Source organism: Pristiophorus japonicus, chromosome 23 (genome assembly GCF_044704955.1).
Source record: "Pristiophorus japonicus isolate sPriJap1 chromosome 23, sPriJap1.hap1, whole genome shotgun sequence".
Lineage (NCBI taxonomy): Eukaryota > Metazoa > Chordata > Chondrichthyes > Pristiophoridae > Pristiophorus > Pristiophorus japonicus.
In genome coordinates, this window is record NC_091999.1 from 32,120,867 (window position 1) to 32,145,131 (window position 24,265).

General features: G+C 42.4%; 1 gene segment (V, D, J or C); it reads right to left on the bottom strand.

The window, feature by feature from the left end:
* Positions 1-636: 636 nt before the first annotated feature.
* On the bottom strand, positions 637-13,714 carry LOC139235334 (Ig heavy chain C region-like). The segment is given in 7 exon segments: positions 637-1,028; positions 1,942-2,250; positions 4,203-4,520; positions 5,167-5,466; positions 12,702-12,746; positions 13,217-13,543; positions 13,669-13,714. Coding segments are annotated over 7 exon segments (1,737 nt in total).
* Positions 13,715-24,265: the final 10,551 nt, after the last annotated feature.

The window sequence follows — 24,265 nt, forward strand, 5'->3', positions numbered from 1 at the left end:
TGGGGGAGTGCCTGATACAGTGGGTTAACTATTGCCCATTTCCCTATCTCTGGTGGAGGAGGGAGTGTACAGTGGGTTAACAATTGCTGTCCCTCTCACTCGCTGTTGGGGGAATGGTATTAAAGTGGCCCAACTATTACCGTCCCCCCCCCCCTCTCTCTAGTTAGGGAAGTGGTTCTAAAGTTGGTTAACAATTACCCTTTCCCCTCTCTCTGGTGGGGAGTGGAGGTACAGTTCGTGTTCGTGTGTGGCACTCACTTCAGTTCCCCGTGGCTGCAATATGAAACTGACTTCAATTCTGAATTTGCGGTAGACAACCCGAGAAATAGGGACACCGAGATATAAATGTGCTGCCTTTATTTATCGGAAATAGGAAAGGTAGGAAGTTTGTGAAGTTACTTTCATGAATCCTGTAAAGATAGAGCTTCACGCTGTCTCTAGCCCATGGTGTTTCTGCACTGGGAGCTCTGGCTGTACAAGCCTTGGACCAGAGAACAGCAAACCCCCTACTTCGCCCTCACATTGGCCAAAATAGGAAACACAATTAATTTTGCGGCAGTGTGTTTAGCTCACTGTTGGAAGGAGAACACTTTTTATTGGTTTCTATTTAAGAACTGAAAGGCAGTCGAGAGATTGTCATTGACAAGAATTGACGGTGTCCATCAGAACAAGGGAAATATTCACAAAACCGGGTTTACCGCTGGATTTATTGACGATTCTGTTGGTGATCTTCAAGGGGATCGCTTCATGTCCCACCACACAGGAGTAAGAAGCGCCGCTGGCCCACTCCTCGGCTGCAATGGATAGCAGGCTGTACATGAAGAAGGAGCTGCTGCCGTTCTCCGCCATCACCTCGGTGTTCTTGTAGTTGCCGGAATCCACCGGCTTGTCATTGACGGTCCATTTGACGAAGATCTCTCGGGGGGAGAAACCTCTCACTAAGCAGGTGAGGCTGACCAACCTCGGAGCGGAGACTTCTTCTACCGAGGGCAGGAGGACAGTCACGGCCGGTTCCCGCCGATCTTTCGCTGCAGAACAGTTAGAATAAAGGTCAATGAACTGGACAGCTCCAGAGACAATGGGGGTGAACTTTAACCTAATGGAGCGGGCGGATTGTGGTCGTGGAGGTGGCTAAATTGGTAAAAATCGATATCCCGACCTCAACGCGCCCACTCCCGGTTGTAATATTATAGTTGAGTAAAATATTTAAATGAGAATGGAATCTTCAATTTTAACCACCATTTGGTGTTTAACAGTCGCTGGTCCAGTTTGACACACTGTGTAAATCCCTGCAGTTACGGCGAGGCGGGGACTGCTGCACCCAGGTGGTAATTGCCCTTACACCTACCGCTGGATCCAGGGTCCCTGCCTAACCCACCCCCCGCGATCCGAGACCTCCTCACTCGGCTTCCAATCCTCCCGTTCTCCCGGGTGGCCTGTGAGACCACCGCCCACAACTCGCCTTCCTTATTTAAATTTAGCCAATTTCAGGTGGTTAGATGTGAGAGAAATGGACACTGCGTTGAATTTTAACGCTTTTCCTTTTCCCCTCTGGGGCCTTTCTGGTTTTTCATCCCGCAGCAGAGGGAACACAATTTTTCTCTCTGAAATCTTGAAGGATTGGTCTGGAAAATTACATAGAATTTACTGCACAGAATGAGGAGATTTGGCCAACTGGTCTATGCCGGTGTGTATGTTCCACACAAGCCACCTCCTAGCTCACTTAATTTAATCCTAATAACATACCCTTCTATTCCTTTCTCACTCATGGACTTATCCACTTTCCCCTAAAATACATAATGTCAGGTCACAGAGTGCAGAGTTCGTGGAATTACCAAACTGAATGATCAAAGTAGCCCATTAAACATTTTATATAATGATTGGCTCTTGCACATGCCTTAGTCACAGTATCTCACTTATTGCAACAATCGCCCCGCTCACCCTTTTCCTTGTGGATGGAATCTCTGATCGGAGTCGGCATATCCTGATGGCTCACCACGCAGTAGAACTTATCCCCACTCAGCCAGTCTTGTATCGAGATGTTTAAGTTGCTGATCACGCTGTTGGGATCCTCTCCCGGTTGGACGGCAATCTCTGATTTCAAAGCCTCCTTTTCTCGGGTCCAGGACACGGTGAGCCCATAAGGAGCGTCAGACACGACGCAGGTTAAGGTCACCGTCGCCTCCAGTAAGACCTGTTCCAGTGACGGTGGGCGATGAGTGATTTTTGAATCACTGCATGGGACATCCACTGCGAAACAGGAATGAAAGTCAGGAAAAGCTGCAGCTTCAGAATCAGGACACCAATATTTAGCCTTAACTCTTTCAAGGGGAATATATCACATTTGAGGTATCAACCTCCCGCTGTTGCTTTAACACCGTTATTGGAAGGACAATTAATTGGCAACGATTCCAGGAGATCTGTAACATTTCCTGTGCATTTGCAGCCAGAGACACCTGTAACGGGCTGTGAAGCAAATACCCGGAGTAAAATGGGAATTCTTTGGGGCGCAATTATGTTAGGCATTGAATAGCGCTCTTCCTGAAATCCCTTGCTCCTTTACACCCGTCTATAGATACTTGCACCCAAATTCATCTCTGCTGGTTATAATAGCTGAAGCCCGAATAGCCCGAGGTTCAAGAGGTCGACACCAGCATTATACTGGTTCAAAACCAGTGTCAAATTAATTTCAAGATTTATGGGACAACAGGAAACAATGTTAAGTTTCTGGTATCTTGCTGCGTTTTTTGTTGCGGTGAAAATGTGCAGTAACCAGTCACAGCCCACGTCTGAGGAGAAGTGCAAGGTCGGGAGAATGGAGTTCCAAGGAATCTTTATGGTGGGGCATCATTTGTAATGGTGTGAAGTAGTTTTTTAAATTTCTGTAAGTACTGAATATTTATCATGTCTGGTGAGAGAAAGTCAGAGTGAAATATGATCTCAGGGCATTAATAGCAGCATAGGAACAGTAGGTGGCCATTCAGCCTATCCATCCTATCCCGCCATCCAGTTAGATCATGGCTGATCAACACTCAACACCATCTTCCCGCCTTGATAACCTTGCCTGACAAAAATCTATCAATCTCAATTTTCAACTTTTCAATTGAAAGCAAGCATCAGCAGCTTTTGCGGAGGGAAATCCCGACTTGCACTATTCTTCCTGTGAGAAAAGTCTTTGTGACATCACCTCTGCAAGGCCTAACTCTAATGTTAAGGTTCTGCTACTTGTTCTGGACTCTCCCATCAAACTAAATAAATGTTTCTATATCTACTCGATCAATTCCATTGATCAACTTAAACACCTCAATTGGATCATCTCTTAACGTTCTATACTCGTCTCCAGATCATTTTACATTATAGGCCCGGTTTAATTCGGGTAAACGTGCAGTTTAGCGCATCCACGTATATCCTTCCTGAGGTGCGGAGCGCAGAACTGGGCTCAGTGCTCTGAATAGGGTAGATGCTCATTCTAGCAGGGTTCCTGGACAGTTGGCAGGAAAGGGGTCCAGACTCCTACTGCCACTCCGTATATGATCAGCCAACTCAGGATAAACCTGTGACTAAGGACACTTCACTCACTGCCTGACATCAGAGCAAGGGGAAAACTTCTTTGGCGAGGTTAATAAAGCCTGAGCAATGAGGAATCCTGAACCAGAAGATAGTGGATTGAATTCACACTCCAGATACTTGATCACAAAATGTAAGCTGAGTCTCCCAGTGCAGTACTGGGAGCATGGCGCAATGTCGGAGGTGCCGTCAGTTGGATCAGGTGTTAAACCGTGGATCCATCTGGCCTCTCAGGTGGAGGTAAAAGATACCTTGGCATTATTTCAATGAAAAGCAGAGGAGTTCTCCCTGGTAGCCTGGGAATATTTATCCCTCAAGAAATATCACTCAACAAAAAAAAATGGTCATTATCACACTGTTGTTTTTGGGAGCTTGCTGTGCACTAAATGACTGCCGAACTTTGTACATTACAACTATGACAACATTTCACAACTTAATTCATTGGCTGGCAAGCGCTTTGGTTCAGTCTGTGGTCGCTGAAGGCGCTGTATAAAGGCAAGTTTGTATCGCAAGAATACACAGACTGCATGATTGGAAATTTGGAACAGTCCTCTGCTTTTTACTAATTCCAATGAAACACCAGACTAGGTCAGCGCTCAGAATGGTCTGGAACCTCCCGGGATTGTGCCTCTTACCCTGAGATCTGCTGAAGTTACGGCTTTGCGTGACCCCTTCATGAGTGACTTGGCAGGTGTAGACCGAGCCGGTGAACCATTCCTCGGCGGGGACTGTCAGCCGACTGGCCGTCGAGAAGTTCCCGTTCACCTCAAAGACGGGAGAGGTGACGAAGCCCGAATCCAGGAGTTGTCCACTCTTCAGCCAATTCACGGTCAGTGACTTTGGCCGGAAATCGATGATTGAACACACGGCGCTTGCATATCTGCTGGTGGTGATTTGTTCAGTGGAACTCAGCGTGAGGAGAACAGTTGGAGGACCGATGTCCGGTTCAGGATCTTCAAAAAAAAACATATTACTGACATTGCTTGTAAAATAAATGATTAAGAAATGCAAAGTGTCCTTATATTTTAACAGGTTCTTTGCTATCAGACTAACACTAACCAGGCATTTACAGAGAGCAGAACTGTGCACAGTATTCTCAGTGTAATATGCAGACCAGAACTGTGCATAATATTCTAAGTGCGATATGAGGTCCAGAACCATGCACAGTATTCTAAGCATGATATGGAGACCACAACTTTATGCCGTATTCTAAGTATGAGATCGAAACCAGAACTTTAAAGAATATTCTAACTGTGATATGGAGACCGGAACTGTGCATAATATTCTTAGTATGATATGGAGACCAGAACTTTAGACACTAATCTAAGTATGAGATGGAAACCAGAATTGTGACCAATATTCTAAATGTGATAAGGAGACTAGAACTGTGCTCAGTATTCTAAGTATTATGTGGAAATCATAACTGTACACAATACTCTAAGTGTGATTTGGAGACGAGAACTGAACACAGTATTCTAAGTATGATAGGGAGAGCAGAACTGTACACAGTACTCTAGGTGTTGTCTTACCAAATTGCTATACAAGTTGAGCATAATTTGTCATCTTATCATTGTTTGCCCTGTAACCCACATCACTAACCTGGCATTGTGATGGCCCAGACCGACACACCACGTCGAACCTCACAGAAGATTGTGCTGCTCCCCACATCTGACTTGGTGATGGTTAACTGGCTGCTCTGGGTGTAGATTCCTTTCTTGTTGAACACTGACGGGTAGGTCTTCAATGCAGTGGTGATGGGATCTTTATCTTTCTTCCAGGAAAGGCTGGTGATGTCGGGGGAGTAGTCCATCGCCAAACAGCCGTATGTGATGGAGCCATCGGTGCTGGGTTGTTCACAGGAGGAGAGCAGGGCGTAGAGATTGGGGGGAAACGGTGTTACTGAGAAAGAATGGCCCATTGAACAAGTTAGACTCTGTAATCCATGCTTATAAAAGAAAGAAACAACTCGAAATTTGACTGCAGAATAAACTAATTCCACCATTTTCCCATCAAAGACTACACGGGCATTTGAGCTTCTGTCAGTTCCTTTATAAGCACCTGTCGATGCCCTGGTCAGGAACACACCTTTCTATCCCCGAGCTCTATCACATTACACAACAAGAAACTTTACACAACTCGCCAATAAAGAATCCTTCATTGGTTCATACAATAGAAGAACAGAGGCATGTTCCTGCTATTTCGGCCTGCATTTATTTCTCAATCAGCACCATTTCTGGTCCTTTATTTAATTGCAGTTTGGGGAAGTTCGCTCTGTGCACATTGCCTGCAGTGTATCCCAACAAAACAATAGTGACTGCACTTCAAAGTAACAGCGGAATTCCTGCTTCGGACGTTAGCAAAAAACCCTCTAAATTTGCCTACCACATAATTCAACAGATAGCATTTCCATAGTCTAGTTTCTAAGATTCAAGCTGGAGATGAATCGCGATTGAGTCGAATTTCTCCCTTATTTCCTCAGCATTTGAGGAAGAGCGATGTCACTCAGTGCAATGTGATCTGGACTCTATCCCATCCTAGTGAATGCATGCCTCTTGAGTTTCCTCCTCCATCCCTTTCAATTAATAATCCGAATAAAATACCATTCCAAAATCCGGTTAATTGGAAGTTTCTCCTTAAATGGCCCATTTCAGTTCCCATTGCTGTTCTTGTTATATAACAACGACCTGGACTTGGATATCGGGAATACAATTTCGAAGTTCGAAGATGAGGCAAAACCTGGCAACGTAGCCTATAGTGAGCATGAAAGCAGCAGACTCCATGAGGAGACAGATGGACCAGTGAAATGGGCCGGGACATGGCAATTGCAATTTAATGCGAATCATTGAGAAGCGATGCACATTGGGTGGAAGATGGAGAGGCAGTGTAATCTAAATAGTATTGTTTTGAGGGGATGCACGAACAGAGAGTCGTAGATGTACATATTTACAAATCTTTGAACGGGGCAGGGCAAACTGGTAAGACAGTTATGAAAGATTATGGGATACTTGACTTTCTAAATGGGGAATTGACTACAAAAACAAGGCGGTTATGCTAAACATACAGATCACGTGTTAGGCCTCAGCTGGAGTATTGTGCACAATTCTGGAACAACAATGTAGGAAGGATGTCAAGCCCTTGGGGAGTGTAGAGGGGCGGCTTTTACCAGGATTATGCCAGGGATGCGGACTTCAGTTATGTGGAGAGATTGGAAAAGCAGGGATGTTCTCCTTAGAACAGAGGTTAAGAAGAAACGTAAGAGAGATATTCAACATTATGATAGTTTTTGATAGAGCAAGTAGGGAGAAACTGCTTCCGCTGGAAAGTAGGTGGGTAACCAAAGGTCACAGATTTAAAATAATTGGCAAAAGATCAAAAGGGAAAATTGGGGCAATTGTTTCACACAGAGGGTTGGTAATTTCAGGAATGCTCCAAGCAGATCCTCCTGTATGTCCGGAGGACACATGTGCACGTTTACAAGGAAAACCCTGGGGAGTTGGATTAAATTGGACAGCTCTTTCAGAGCCGGCACAGGCACGATGCTTGAATGGCCTTTTCAGTGCTGTGAGATGCTATCATTCTACACGAGTCAGTGTGAATAGTGCTTCTAGATTTAATGGAAGGAAACGCTTCATATTTTGGACACCTCTACCAGATCAATTTTTATTGTTCGTTATAATGAAAGAGGATATTTAAAATAAAGGGATCTTATAAATCTGACGCAAATTAGTCAATCGCATGCTGTTATAAAGGCTTAAAGTTCATTGCGAATGATGACTTATTGCAGGTTGACTCTATATCTTTAAATGTTTCACAGAATTGCAGCTCAGTGACTGTGCACCTTGTGTTGTGACCCAGGCCAATAGCTGCATCTCTCATAGTTTGTCCCTACCTTTAACCTGCTCAAGATGAATTGAACAACATAATGTTTCTAAACACGAGGTCCTCATGACTGTTATTTGAAGCGGGAGTCTCGATATCCTCCATTTAAATTGTGAAAATAACTTACAGCCTCCCAACAGATCAGAACAGCCGCTGCTATCTGGAGCGTTATTCACTTCCTGAAACGGTTTGTTCTGAAAGTGAGCTGAGGATCAGGCCAATCGTGTTCAATAGAAATCTGATGCTCAGAATGTTCAAACAGGAATAACTCATTAAAAATTTGGCATTTTTTCAGAAAGAATATAAACATCAATGAATGTGCGTTGTTTAATCTGGGCAATCGGACGATTTATTGTTTATATCTGGCACGAGTAGTTTATCTGCTATTTGTTAGTGGCAGATAACGGTGCCTTGAACATTGCCTGACCAAGCACTCTCAGGTCAGATACAGCACGATACAAGAGCAAAGCTCCCGCTATGCTGTCGTGTGGGTCAGGCCAGGTATAGCAAGGGTTACACACAGAGTAATATGTTATCTGTACTATCCCGTCAAACATTCCCAGCTCAAGTACTGCAGAGATGTGCTACGAAATGTCTCCCCATAAAATGCATTATCAAATTGACCGATTATACTCAGTACAATTATCACACGTACAAAGAAAAGCTTCCCATACACTGCCCCTTTAAAGCACACCAGCTCACCTATAGCTCTGATTAAATAGAAGATCAATCTATATTGAAGGACCCAATTAAGCTCCACGTCCTTGTAAATAAAAGGTTAAATGTTGATTAAAGCTATCTCTGCAATGTCCCATCAAGCAATGCCAGATAAGGTAAAGTATGGGTTAGTTGCAGAGTAAAGCTCCTTCATCACTGTCATATCAAACACTCCCAGTGTAGGTACGGCACGAGTTAGATAAACAGTAGATTTCCCTCCACACTGCCAATTAAACACATTCAGGACAGGTCCAGTAAGGCTTGGATAAAAAATAAAGCTTCCTCTACAATGTCCCATCAAACACTCCCAATACAGGTACAGTGTAAAGCTCCCTCTAGAATGTCCCATTAAACATTCCCAGGGCAGGTACAGCATGGGTAGATACAGACTAAATCTCCCTCTACAGTGTCCCATCAAACAGTCCCAGTGCAGGTACAAAATTGCCAAAATAAATTGGAGCATCCATCTGATCAGACGAGGCACTGCTTTCCTGAAACTGTTTGTTCTGAAAGTAAACTTAGGATCAGACCAATCTCATTCAATAATTAACTGATGCTCAACTGTATAACCATTACTAATTCAATATCGTATTAGTTAGATGCAGATTGAGGTTTCTTCAATTTGTTTTCGAAAATCACTCGAATCAGATACAGGACAGATTCGATAGAGTAAATCTCCGTCTTCACTGGTCTGTCTGGCGTTGTAAGGTCATGTAAAGCAAAGGATGAATGCATATTAAACTGCACTACCCTGTAATACGGGTCAAACATAGCAAGGTTTAGATTCCGAGTAAAATTATTTCTGCACTGTGCCATCAATCCACACAGGGCAGATACAGCATCGGTCAAGATACAGAGTTGAGCTCCCTCTACATTGTCCCATCAAACACGCCCAGAACAGGTACAGCATGGGCTAGATACAGAGTAAAGCTCCTTCTGCACTGTCCCATCAAACACTTCCAGCGTAGGTACAACCGGGTTAGAAACTGATTAAAGCTTCTTCTACTTTCCCCCCGTGGTGTTTCGGAACTGCTCGTTCTGACTGTCAAAAGCTGGGTTACTGATCTCATTTCAGCGGCGACTCCTCAACCTTAAAGTCAATCTTTTACGTTTCTCACATATACCAGTTTCTTAAATAACTGAGTTAAATGACACTCCCCGCAATACACGATCACAATCCAGAAGTTTTGCAACCCGTCAGGAGGACTGATGATTCTCACACAGTGAGCAGGCGCACAGGAACAGAACTGACACAAACGGTGCAACAACGGTGCTCCAGTGAGAGAGACCAGTTCTAACTGTTAATTTCAATGAAGCTGTTTGATTTCTAATTTATTTCTTGTCAATTTCCAACCACCTCAACTCTGCAGATTTTTTGAAATTAAACTGATCTTTATTTGAGAAACTATTCAACATCCAGCCATTCCTCCCTCTCGGTCGACTATCTTGTAAACCGTGTAAAAATTAATTTCCCTGAAAATAAGTATCTGGAAATAATTCTCATTCCATGGAAAGTGCTGCGCGTTAAACGGGACTAGCTAACAGGGTAAGAATGTCACAATCCAGGAGACATATACATTGAAACCTGATCACCCACTGATTTGACATATTTGCAATAGTAAATATAACCTGTAAAATCATCGAGGCAAAATCAACTGAAATATTAAGCGATAGCTTATCGAACTCAGCACAGCCGAGTTATACATGCATTATCTTCTAAATTAATTTAGGAATTAATTAAACATTCTCTCCAACCCTTGTGTTAGTGTAATAACTGTAATGTTGACCAGTATGCAATGCAATTGCAAGAGATCATTTATGTTTAATGAATTAGAACGAATATTACATTTTAAGTTTGTGTTCGTGTTAGCTGATTATTGGAAATACTCTGAGTACCTGTCTGGCACTTCCTCCTCAGAAGCACACGTACCTGGAACTTTTGAAATTAACTTAATGTGCTTGAATTTCAGTCTTACTGATACAATTAATGAATAATAATTTAAAAAACTTTTCTGCCTGGCAACTTGTGATATATTAAGGTTTACTTAACTTACCATAACAATTCATCAACAGTAAAATATTAAGCAGCATATTAATACATAAATACAATCAGAAAAATAAATTATTTTTACTTAACTCAAATCACATTTGACTAATTGACGATAATTACGCAGTTCTACTTCTGTCCCGTTCTCTACCGATACATTTTTAAATTCTACATATTCTGACATAACAAAAACTGCGTCTATTTTCAGAGTACATTGCACATGATGGATTGAGGAGTGGACTATTTTAAATAGTTCACTGTCCGGCCCGGGTCACAAGTCCGATGTGCTGTAAACCACGTGTTTACTAAACTGGACTCTCGAGCTGAAATATTCTCCACAATCTTAACTTCCCAAAAATGGTTTTCTTAATTAAAACCAGTTTGCAGTCAGTAGCAGAACTTCTGCTATTTAATAACACAGACAATCATTTACAGTTCACTCCCATTATTCACACAATGCCCCCAAATTAATTATTAAATACATTCTGCTATTTCTTGAAACTAATTTCCAGAATGGTTAGTGTAAAACTGTAGGATAACAAATCATTCAGGCCATCTGCGACACTGAACCTGAATGAGCAAATGGAGGAGAGACTTTGTTCATCAATTTAATATTAATAATAATTAACATAATTCTCAGATATGACCTGTGCTTTGTCTACCGTTCTATCCCTTATATAGCACCGCTTTGGGGAAAAGGAAGTTGTGTTAAATTCTAAACAAGATGAACATTTTTTAAGTAAATTAATCTGCTTGAATTTCAATGGATTATTTGCCTATCTCCAGCCTATGCAGTCTTGAATTTGAATATAATCACATGAATAATTATTTGACTGCCGGTGACGCCTGACTCACAGCCTCTGATCTTGCAAACTGTTTAAGATTAGTTTAGTGATAATTCTATCGGTATCAAACAAAACACAATAGTGATTCAATAACAAATTTCGGTTGCACAGTAAGAATTTCATATTAAATTGACAAAATGCAATTTACAACACGGCTTTGAGTTATAATTAAAGACACTGCCAATCATCTCTGTAAACAGGAGGTAAAAAGTAACTGAACTCCCGACTCAAACTGAACACACGGTGGAATCAATATGTTGTCAGTGAACTAATTGCAGGCATAATTAATAATTGTATCCAGCCTCTAAAAGTTTCTGCTCCTCTTAATGGAGCCCAGTGTACAGCAGGATTTTGGAAGGCAAATAATATTAAGAAAATTATATTGATATTATAACATATTTTAATAACATTGGAAGATATTATCGCATTATAATATTATAATCGGTTTGTTAATCGTAATTTATTTCAGCTACAACCTGAATAATTGCTAATTATATAGCTGGTAATTACAGTTACGTTTCACTCAGTAAATATCAGCATCGTAAACATAAATTTATAGTTGAATATATAATTATCACCAATAATTGTTATGTTAAAATATATTTCAATGATTTCTGATTCCTAAAACCTTCCTGTTCTCTGCCTACAATCTGCTTTCAAACAGTTTCAAACACATATCTTGTTTGTATTCGATCAGGAACCTGCTGCTGCCCGCTGTCACCGATATTAAACATTGTAGAAACGCCAAATAGTTTCACAAATTTTTGGTATTCTGAATAACACCGGCACAAACTCTCCTCAGCAGATCAATACGAAATCACATCACTGAGGGGCGGACAGAACCTTTCATGAACAGATCCTTCATTCTCTAAACCATTTCAGCAGAATTAAATGTATCATTGCAAAAAGTCTCTTTACAGAATCACCGAAGCCGCCTAAAACTAAAATAACTAATGATTGAATTCAACTGAAATATAAAATAATGACAGCAGAATTGTGATTTGATGGATCATGTAAAATACATTAATGTTAATATTATAGCATATTTTAATAATAATGGGTGATATTACTACATCATTATAATGTTAGTAATATTAATTTAAATCAGGTCCATCTGGAAATGTGTTAATTTTTCAGTCCTTAATTACAGCAACACTTCACGTATTGAATCTGTGCATTCGGGAACATTCGGTCAGTAGATGACAAATGTAATTTTCACTAAAATCTTTAAATTCCTTAAGAATATATATTGAGCGCTAAGATTTATGTTATGTGTTTAAAATGTTCTTTCAAAAATATTTAAACACAATGTTTGTATTCGATCAGAAAAATTGCAGCAATCATAGGTCACCGAGATTAAACATTGCAGAAGTGTCAAACAGTCTAACAACTTTAAAGGATTTAACGTAACTCAAGCACAGAAACTCGTTAGCAGATAAACACCAAATCACTTCAACAACAACTTATGTGGAGAAACAGTTGAATTCTATAATCACTTTGTAGCAGAATTACATAAAACATTGAAAAATCTCAATAGAGAACCCACCGAACCCAAGTTTCAGTGAACAAAATAAGTATTAAAATAAAGAGAAATGTAAAATAAAGGCACAAATACAACAGTTGCAGAATGTATGAATGTTCCTTACCTGCAATCACCGTCACCATGGTCCCTGGTCCCCAGTAGCCCATGGCGTCCTTATTCCCGTGGTCCCACAGTGATAGGAACCCGTACAAATATTGCATTCAGTCTCTGCTCAGTACTGATTCTCAACATTCATTCGAAATACACATGCACTTCAAATACAAATTCGCTTCTTATCAAGTTTAGAATTTAGCCAACAGTTTGTAGAACAAATAGAAGGAGAACACAGTTCTCACCAGCTCCCTGCAGGTATCAGGCACAGTGAATCGAGCATCATGTCCAGCTGGGCAATTGTTGACACTGTTAACATTAAACAGGAGCACAACAGAAACCTCCCTCTGTACATTGGTTACAGTGTTATATTTTCACCATTGAATTATCAGTGTCTTAGTTTTGTAAGAAGCGGTTTGTGGTCTGGTTTTGAACAATGCCGTTATCACTGCATTTGACACAATTACTGACCGTCAGGTTATGATGGACGTTATTGAATTCCCCCTCGATCTGTTCTTGTATGGGTCCAGCCCTGGTTCCTCTCGCTGTGGTGCCTTGCACAGTAATAGATGGCGGTGTCTTCGCTCCGCAGTTTCTTCATGTCGAACGCGAAGATGTTGCTTGAAGTATCTTTGGACACAGTAAATCGGCCCTCAGTCCCCGGGGTGTAATGCTTGTCCGATGAACTGTAATATCTAATCAGCCACTCCAGCCCCTGTCCGGGAATGTGGCGGACCCAGTACATGTAGCTGCCACCAAGATCTAAGCCGCTGGTTTTACAGGTCAGTCTCAGGGAGCCCCCGGGAATCCTGGTCTCTGCCTCGGGCTGAGTCAACACCATATCCGACTGGACACCTGTAGAAATAATCAAAAACCCCGAGGATCAATCCTGGTGAAACGATTCCTAATTCTGTAACATTCCAGAGAGACTAACACTGAGACAGGAACAATGAAAGACTTGGACAATAAAAACTACTCACGGGAAAAGAAAGCCAGCAACAGACTGAGAGAAATAGCCGACCTCATCCTCCTGGCAATGTGTGGTGAATGGTTTCGGCAAGAACTCACTGGGCAAACGCACTCCCAGACTGTTGTATTGCGGTCCCAGTGACCGGCAGTTAAATACCCGGGAGGTGGGGGCGAGGTTACAGGCGCCGCCCGCTGATTCCCTGATAGAGGCGGATTCTGGGTCCACGTCACTCCTTCCACATCACCAACAGAATGGACTCACATCTGGACTGTAAATAAAATCAATTTATTTCCTCACTGCTTCACAGGGTCGTGAATCTCTGAGATAGAAATACATTATCAGGTTCTAAAGACACGGCCAGTTTGTGTTTCTCCATCTCCTGCTATATATCCATGCATCTGTACCAATAAAGTATCCCCTATAATCTGAATTGTTATCACTCTATGTAACCGAGTGCGGGAGATGGGTATAAAAGATGGGTATAAAAGGCTCAGCAGTCCGGGGAGCGTCGGGAGACGCGGGAGTCGAGAGAGGCAGCGGCCTATAAAAGGCTCAGCAGTCCGGGGAGCGTCGAGAGACGCGGGAGTCGAGAGAGGCAGCGGCCTATAAAAGGCTCAGCAGTCCGGGGAGCGTCGAGAGAGGCGGGAGTCGAGAGAGGCGTACTTGTGCAGCTCCAGCTGAGAGAAGTCAAAAAAGAAGTAGAAAGAAATCAAAAGGTGACGTCACAGCCAACGTGGTAAGTGATTGGCTGCTGATTGGTGAGTAGTTTTTCTTTTTCTTTTTAGTCAGTAACTTTTAACATTGTTGTCGGCAATTTAAGTGTATCTAAGGGTTAAGTCATGGCAGGACAGCTCGGTCACGTGATATGCTCATCCTGTACCATGTGGGAACACGGGGACAACACCAGTGTCCCTGACGACTACATGTGCGGAAAGTGTGTCCACCTCCGGCTACTGACGGTCCGCGTTGCGGAGTTGGAGCTGAAGGTGGATTCACTCTGGAGCATCCACGATGCTGAGAATGACGTGAGTATCACGTGTAGCGAGTTGGTCTTACCGCAGGAGAAGGGTCCACAGCCAGCGAGGGAATGGAAGACCAGCAGGAAGAGTAGTGCAAGGAAGGTAGTGCAGGGGTCCCCTGTGGTCATCCCACTGCAAAACAGATACACTGCTTTGAGTGCTGTTGAGGGGGATGACTCATCAGGAGCGGGCAGCAGCAGCCAAGTTCATGGCACCGTGGCTGGCTCTGTTGCACAGGAGGGCAGGAAAAAGAGTGGGCGAGCGATAGTGATAGGGGATTCAATTGTAAGGGGAATAGATAGGCGTTTCTGCGGTCGCAACCGAGACTCCAGGATGGTATGTTGCCTCCCTGGTGCAAGGGTCAAGGATGTCTCGGAGCGGGTGCAGGACATTCTAAAAAGGGAGGGAGAACAGCCAGTTGTCGTGGTGCACGTTGGTACCAAAGACATAGGTAAAAAAAGGGATGAGTTCCTACGAAATGAACTTAAGAAGCTAGGAGCTAAATTAAAAAGTAGGACCTCAAAAGTAGTAATCTCGGGATTGCTACCAGTGCCACGTGCTAGTCAGAGTAGGAATCGCAGGATAGCTCAGATGAATACGTGGCTTGAGCAATGGTGCAGCAGGGAGGGATTCAAATTCCTGGGGCATTGGAACCGGTTCTGGGGGAGGTGGGACCAGTACAAACCGGACGGTCTGCACCTGGGCAGAATCGGAACCAATGTCCTCGGGGGAGTGTTTGCTAGTGCTGTTGGGGAGGAGTTCAACTAATATGGCAGGGGGATGGGAACCAATGCAGGGAAATAGAGGGAAACAAAAAGGAGGCAAAAACATATGACAGAAAGGAGATGAGGAAAAGTGGAGGGCAGAGAAACCCAAGGCAAAGAACAAAAAGGGCCATTGTACAGCAAAATTCTAAAAGGACAGAGGGTGTTAAAAAAACAAGCCTAAAGGCTTCGTGTCCTAATGCAAGGAGTATCCGCAATAAGGTGGATGAATTAACTGTGCAAATAGATGTTAACAAATATGATGTGATTGGGATTACGGAGACGTGGCTCCAGGATGATCAGGGCTGGGAACTCAACATCCAGGGGTATTCAACATTCAGGAAGGATAGAATAAAAGAAAAAGGAGGTGGGGTAGCATTGCTGGTTAAGGAGGAGATTAAGGCAATAGGTAGGAAGGACATTAGCTTGGATGATGTGGAATCTATATGTGTAGAGCTGCAGAACACTAAAGGGCAAAAAACGTTAGTGGGAGTTGTGTACAGACCTCCAAACAGTAGTAGTGATGTTGGGGAGGCATCAAACATGAAATTAGGGGTGCGTGCAATAAAGGTGCAGCAGTTATAATGGGTGACTTTAATATGCACATAGATTGGGCTAATCAAACTGGAAGCAATACGGTGGAGAAGGATTTTCTGGAGTGCATAAGGGATGGTTTTTTAGACCAATATGTCGAAGAGCCAACTAGGGGGGAGGCCATCTTAGACTGGGTGTTATGTAATGAGAGAGGGTTAATTAGCAATCTCGTTGTGCGAGGCCCCTTGGGGAAGAGTGACCATAATATGGTGGAATTCTGCATTGGGATGGAGAATAAAACAGTTAATTCAGAGACCATGGTCCAGAACTTAAAGAAGGCTAACTTTGAAGGTATGAGGCGTGAATTGGCTGGGATGGATTGGCGAATGATACTTAAGGGGTTGACTGTGGATGGGCAATGGCAGACATTTCGAGACCGCATGGATGAACTACAACAATTGTACATTCCTGTCTGGCATAAAAATAAAAAAGGGAAGGTGGCTCAACCGTGGCTATCAAGGGAAATCAGGGATAGTATTAAAGCCAAGGAAGTGGCATACAAATTGGCCAGAAATAGCAGCGAATCTGGGGACTGGGAGAAATTTAGAACTCAGCAGAGGAGGACAAAGGGTTTGATTAGGGCAGGGAAAATGGAGTATGAGAAGAAGCTTGCAGGGAACATTAAGACGGATTGCAAAAGATTCTACAGATATGTAAAGAGAAAAAGGTTCATAAAGACAAACGTAGGTCCCCTACAGTCAGAATCAGGGGAAGTCATAACGGGGAACAAAGAAATGGCGGACCAATTGAACAAGTACTTTGGTTCGGTATTCACGAAGGAGGACACGAACAACCTTCCGGTTATAAAAGGGGTCGGGGAGTGTAGTAAGGAGGAGGATCTGAGGGAAATCCTTATTAGCCGTCAAATTGTGTTGGGGAAATTGATGGGATGGAAGGCCGATAAATCCCCAGGGCCTGATGGACTGCATCCCAGAGTACTTAAGGAGGTGGCCTTGGAAATAGTGGATGCGTTGACAGGCATTTTCCAACATTCCATTGACTCTGGATCAGTTCCTATGGAGTGGAGGGTAGCCAATGTAATCCCACTTTTTAAAAAAGGAAGGAAAGAGAAAAAAGGGAATTATAGACCGGTCAGTCTGACATCGGTAGTGGGTAAAATGATGGAATCAATTATTAAGGATGTCACAGCAGTGCATTTGGAAAGAGGTGACATAATAGGTCCAAGTCAGCATGGATTTGTGAAAGGGAAATCATGCTTGACAAATCTTCTGGAATTTTTTGAGGATGTTTCCAGTAGAGTGGATAAGGGAGAACCAGTTGATGTGGTATATTTGGACTTTCAGAAGGCGTTCGACAAGGTCCCACACAAGAGATTGATGCGCAAAGTTAGAGCACATGGGATTGGGGGTAGTGTACTGACATGGATTGAGAACTGGTTGTCAGACAGGAAACAAAGAGTCGGAGTAAATGGGTACTTTTCAGAATGGCAGGCAGTGACTAGTGGGGGAACGCAAGGTTCTGTGCTGGGGCCCGAGCTGTTTACACTGTACATTAATGATTTAGATGAGGGGATTAAATGTAGTATCTCCAAATTTGCGGATGACACTGAGTTGGATGGCAGTGTGAGCTGCGAGGAGGATGCTGTGAGGCTGGAGAGCGACTTGGATATGTTAGGTGAGTGGGCAAATGCATGGCAGATGAAGTATAATGTTGATAAATGTGAGGTTATCCACTTTGGTGGTAAAAACAGAGAGACAGACTATTATCTGAAGGGTGACAGATTAGGAAAAGGGGAGGTGCAAAGAGACCTGGGTGTCATGGTACATCAGTCATTGAAGGTTGGCATGCAGGTGCAGCAGGCGGTTAAGAAAGCAAATGGCATGTTGGCCTTCATAGCAAGGGGATTTGAGTACAGGGGCAGGGAGGTGTTGCTACAGTTGTACAGGGCATTGGTGAGGCCACACCTGGAGTATTGTGTACAGTTTTGGTCTCCTAACCTGAGAAAGGACATTCTTGCTATTGAGGGAGTGCAGCGACGGTTCAACAAACTGATTCCCGGGATGGCGGGACTGACCTATCAAGAAAGACTGGATCAACTGGGCTTGTATTCACTGGAGTTCAGAAGAATGAGAGGGGACCTCATAGAAACATTTAAAATTCTGACGGGGTTAGACAGGTTAGATGCAGGAAGAATGTTCCCAATGTTGGGGAAGTCCATAACCAGAGGTCACAGTCTAAGGATAAGGGGTAAGCCATTTAGGACCGAGATGCGGAGGAACTTCTTCACCCAGAGAGTGGTGAACCTGTGGAATTCTCTACCACAGAAAGTTATTGAGGCCAATTCACTAAATATATTCAAAAAGGAGATCGATAAGGTCCTTACTACTAGGGGGATCAAGGGGTATGGCGAGAAAGCAGGAATGGGGTACTGAAGTTGAATGTTCAGCCATGAACTCATTGAATGGCGGTGCAGGCTAGAAGGGCCGAATGGCCGACTCCTGCACCTATTTTCTATGTTTCTATGTGTCTATGTTTCTATGTAATGTGATTCTATTTACGGTGCACTTGGCTAAAGCTACACACTTTTGGTCTGGAGATGAGATCATACTTCTCACATTATACAATTTATTCTCATTGCATTTCACTAACTGCCCATTAGTCTGCGAACCCCAGACAGTCCTTTATAAAATTAGCTGTAAAATTAATCCGCTTGCCTGATCACTAAGCACAGCTGTTGAAGGAGACACATAAGAAAGGTGTGCCCGCTTCTGACCAGTGTTTTATGAGAGAAACTTGTGAATCAGAACCGATAATGTGATCAGCAAATCTCGACATCCAAACCCTTGCAGCTAACTTTAACAGCGACCGAATGTGTAACAGACACGGGTAACAGGAACACGGTGTATCAGGTCATAGCGGTATGTTACAGAATATCACAGGAACAAATGCTTCATCTCCAGCAGAAACAGATCACAATCTGGGCATTTCACAACCCAATGGTAGCCGGGCTATGAGAGGGGTTATTCAGTGATCCAAATCAGCTCAAATTACACCGCACACTGCGCGGCTACTAATCGGGAATAATGGAGACATTAGTGTAGACCAGGCGCAGAATTCTGTGAGAATATTAAAGAAGTGCAGCTGGCACTTCTCTGTGAGAATATTCAAAGCAATTAAATCTGTTTTAGTTACTTTGCGAATCTCACTCATCTCTCTACAGTGTAGGGTGGGGCCATTAAACCTCACTCCAGTACTTCATGCTGTACTGATTAACGGGACTGGATGTCTAGAATGGTCTTTATTTGGAAATAGTTTACAGTCGATACCGTGTGGATCAATTCATTATTTTCCAATCCTATTTTATAAAATGGTGAGCATGAAATTTACGGACAATCATTCTCGAGATGTTATACCATGTAAAATGTTTCTTGTTTTAAAAGTGCTAATGAATAATTTAATGTTCAAACAGTTAAATACGATCTTTCTCCCATTCTTGTTCACGCTAATCTGAACCACACAACTTTTGGCAGTAACCCAACCGACTGCCGTCAGCGAGCATCGAACACCAGTGTCATTTACATGAAGCATGTGGGGTTCTGTGCAGTCCATCAAAGGTCTGTTTTCTCACTACTGACCGCATACCTGGAAGCCAACTTTAAAACCTTTACATTATCAAAATACACATTTTTATACACATCTGCCCAGTAACAGTACTGGAGTTAAGTTTAATTTTTTTCGACATGTAAATGTGTGTAACTGTTCCCATATCCCAGGAAAGGAAATATATCCAATGTCTCAGATACAATGTCAGTAGTGGCAGTCAGCTGGAGTATCAGTACCGCACATAACCCTGTAATAGATAGAGAGATAGAGAGATAGAGATATAGAGATATAGAGATATAGATAGATAGATAGATAGATAGATAGATAGAGAGATAGATAGATAGATAGATAGATAGATAGATAGATAGATAGATAGATAGATAGATAGATAGATAGATAGATAGATAGATAGATAGATAGATAGATAGATAGATAGATAGATAGATAGAAAGAAAGAAAGAGGGATCCCACATGGATCAGTGCTGGGTCTACGACTGTTCACATTTTATATTAATGATTTAGATTTTGGAGTCGAAAACACAATTTCTAAATTTTCAAATGCACGAGTGGGGGGCGGGTCGGGGTTTAAATACTGTGGAACACTGCTACGAATTGCAAGAATGCATGAATTGACTAATTTATTTCAACACAGATAATTATGAGGTATTATGTTTTGGTAAGAAAAATAAGGTCACTTATCACTTATAAAATAAGAATCCTAGTGAGATGGAGGAAACAAAGTCTCTGAGAGTGCAAATACACACACCATTAAAAGTAGCAACGCAATTAATAATACCATAAAAAGAAGGAAACATGCACGCGGGTTTATTTCTAGAGGGTTAGAATTGAAAAGTGCAAAAGTTATGCTAAACTTGGTGATACCACATTTGAAGTACTTTGTACAATTGTGCCAAACCCACGCCCTTTCTCCGAAGCCCTGCATATGTTTCCATTTAGATATGTGGATAGTGCAGGGAAGTGCAGTTGAGGTAGAAGTTCAGCTATGATCCCGTTGAATGATGGGACATGCTCGAGGAACCGTATGGCCTACTCCTGCTCCCAATTCTTATGTTCTTATGTTCTGATTTTCTAGAAAATATGGTCCTTAGATACACAATCTCTCCTCATAGGACAGCCGCCGCCCCACCCCCCCGACCCCTGCTCCGCCATCCCAGAAATCAGGCTTATGCACCTTTGATGCACTCCCTCTAAGGCAAGTATATCCTTCCTTAGTTTAGGAGAAATAAACTGCACACAATACACCAGGTGTAGTCTCAGCAGGGCCCTATAGAAGTGCATAAAGGCTTCTTTGCTCTAATACTCCAATCCTTTTGCAATAAAATGTTGCTTACCATTTGCTTTCCCAATTGGTCACTTTGGCTCTATGTTAGCTTTCTGTGATTCGTGTACAAGGCCATCCAGGTCTTTCTGAGTAGCAACATTACCCACTTTCACAGCATCCAAAAAATATTCTGCGTTTCTATTTGTCCTATCAAAATGCGTAACTTCACACTTCTCCACATTATACTCAATCTGTCATGTCCTTGCCCACTCACCTACCTTGTCAATATGCCTTTGCGGCCTCCTTACTTGCTCCTCACTGTTTACTGTCCTACCTAACTTTGTTTTGTAAAGTACACTAATTTAAGTCATCTTTCTATACACGTGTAGAAGTACAAACAATCTGTTTTTAGGTTTTTGATAGCTTATTTAATTTTATATTTTCTCCCATATTATCAGTTGCATGTGCATCTTTTGCAGAATTCTAATATCTTCCCAATTTTCGGGCTTACTACTGGTTTTGTCAACATTCTACGCAAGTTCAATTAATTGAATACAATCTTTAATTTCCTTTGTTAGCCACATTTGCACCATTTTTCCTGTCAGGTTTTTATTCATTATGGAAGTTTATCTTATCTGACGTCTCTGTATTATGAGCTGAAGGTGAATTTGCAAAATCATTTTGCAAATTCTGCCCTTGATACTTTTTGATCATCTGCACCTCTTGTAGTTCGCTCTAAAAACAAATCATCTGCGTAAACGTTCAAGTACGTTATAGTGGTTGGAATTGTGAATCATGTTTAAATTAAGCTCTGGGGCCTACAGCTGATATCCTTTATCAGCAGGTGGCGTCAGTGATCATATTGAAAGATGAGTCATGTGGAGACGGATGTTGCTGAGCATTTCAGTCACCGTCTGCATTGTCAACACAAGTAATAGCATTTTAACAATATAATTAATGCTCAGATTACTTCTCAGTTAGTCAAATTTGAAAGGAGCATGTATCCTTCGAAATAATCTGAAGGGCAAAGAAAGATAGCATTATTTCAATGCACACTTTAGGAAGAATGTCGGGCTGTTTCCGAGGATGCAGAGGAGATTGCTGCAAGGCATGAGGGAGTTCAATTATTTAGACACGAGAGAGGATGGGATTATTCTTATTATAGCAGGGAATGCTTAGGGCGGAATTAACAGAGGTTTTCAAAATTGTGAAGGGGTTTCATAGTGTTGATAGGAAGGTAGGGTTTCCATCGGCAGGTCTATCGCTAACCAGAGGACAAAGATTAAGATGATTGATAAAATAAATAAAAGATGGGAGATAAGAAGATTTTTTATGCAGCGAGTTGTAATAACCTGGAATGTATTGTCTGAAAGGGTGATGGCAGCAGATTCAATTATAACTTTCAAATCGGGAAATGATATATATTTGAAAAGGAAAGATGATCTGTGTAATAAAAAGAGAGACAGTGTCGAGGATAATATAAACAGAGACAGTGCCTGGCGTAATATAAACAGAGACTGGGCCGAGTGTAAAAAAACAGAGACAGCATTCAGTTTAATGTAAAAAGAGACAGGGTCAGTACTTAAGGAGGTGGCCTTGGAAATAGTGGATGCATTGACAGTCATTTTCCAACATTCCATTGAATCTGGTTCAGTTCCTATGGAGTGGAGGGTAGCCAATGTAACCCCACTTTTTAAAAAAGGAGGGAGAGAGAAAACAGGGAATTACAGACCGGTCAGCCTGACATCGGTAGTGGGTAAAATGATGGAATCAATTATTAAGGATGTCATAGCAGTGCATTTGGAAAGAGGTAATATGATAGGTCCAAGTCAGCATGGAGTTGCGAAAGGGAAATCATGCTTGACAAATCTTCTGGAATTTTTTCAGGATGTTTCCAGTAGAGTGGACAAGGGAGAACCAGTTGATGTGGTATATTTGGACTTACAGAAGGCTTTCGACAAGGTCCCACACAAGAGATTAATGTGCAAAGTTAAAGCACATGGGATTGGGGGTAGTGTGCTGACATGGATTGAGAACTGGTTGTCAGACAGGAAGCAAAGAGTAGGAGTAAATGGGGACTTTTCAGAATGGCAGGCAGTGACTAGTGGGGTACCGCAAGGTTCTGTGCTGGGGCCCCAGCTGTTTACACTGTACATTAATGATTTAGACGATGGGATTAAATGTAGTAAATTCAAATTTGCGGATGACACTAAGTTGGGTGGCAGTGTGAGCTGCAAGGAGGATTCTATGAGGCTGCAGAGCGACTTGGATAGGTTAGGTGAGTGGGCACATGCATAGCAGATGAAGAATAATGTGGATAAATGTGAGGTTATCCATTTTGGTGGTAAACACAGAGAGACAGACTATTATCTGAATGGTGACAGATTAGGAAAAGGGGAGGTGCAAACAGACCTGGGTGTCATGGTACATCAGTCATTGAAGGTTGGCATGCAGGTACAGCAGGCGGTTAAGAAAGCAAATGGCATGTTGGCCTTCATAGCGAGGGGATCTGAGTACAAGAGCAGGGACGTGTTGCTACAATTGTACAGGGCCTTGGTGAGGCCACACCTGGAGTATTGTGTACAGTTTTGGTCTCCTAACCTGAGGAAGGACATTCTTACTATTGAGGGAGTGCAGCGAAGGTTCACCAGACTGATTCCCGGGATGGCGGGACTGACCTATCAAGAAAGATTGGATCAACTGGCCTTGTATTCACTGGAGTTCAGAAGAATGAGAGGGGACCTCAAAGAAACGTTTAAAATTCTGACGGGGTTAGACAGGTTAGATGCAGGAAGAATGTTCCCAATGTTTGGGAAGTCCAGAACCAGGGGACACAGTCTAAGGATAAGGGGGAAGCCATTTAGGACCGAGATGAGGAGGAATTTCTTCACCCAGAGAGTGGTGAACCTGTGGAATTCTCTACCAGAGAAAGTTGTTGAGGCCAATTCACTAAATATATTCAAAAAGGAGTGAGATGAAGTCCTTACTACTAGGGGAATCAAGGGGTATGGTGAGAAAGCAGGAATGGGGTACTGAAGTTGCATGTTCAGCCATGAACTCATTGAATGGCGGTGCAGGCTAGAAGGGCCGAATGGCCTTCTCCTGCACCTATTTTCTATGTGTCTATGTTTCTATACAGGGTCTAGTATAATATACAGAGGGACAAATTCTACTGTAATTTAAATAGAGACATGGTCTATTGTAATATAAACAGGGATCGTGTCTAGATAATTATAAACAGATACAGTATCTAGTGTAATTGAAAACAGAGACAGGGTCTAGTGTAATATAAACTGGGGCAGGGTTTAGTACAATATTAACAGAGGCAGCGTCTAGTGTAATATAAGCAGAGACAGGGTGTAGCGTAATATAATCAGGGACAGA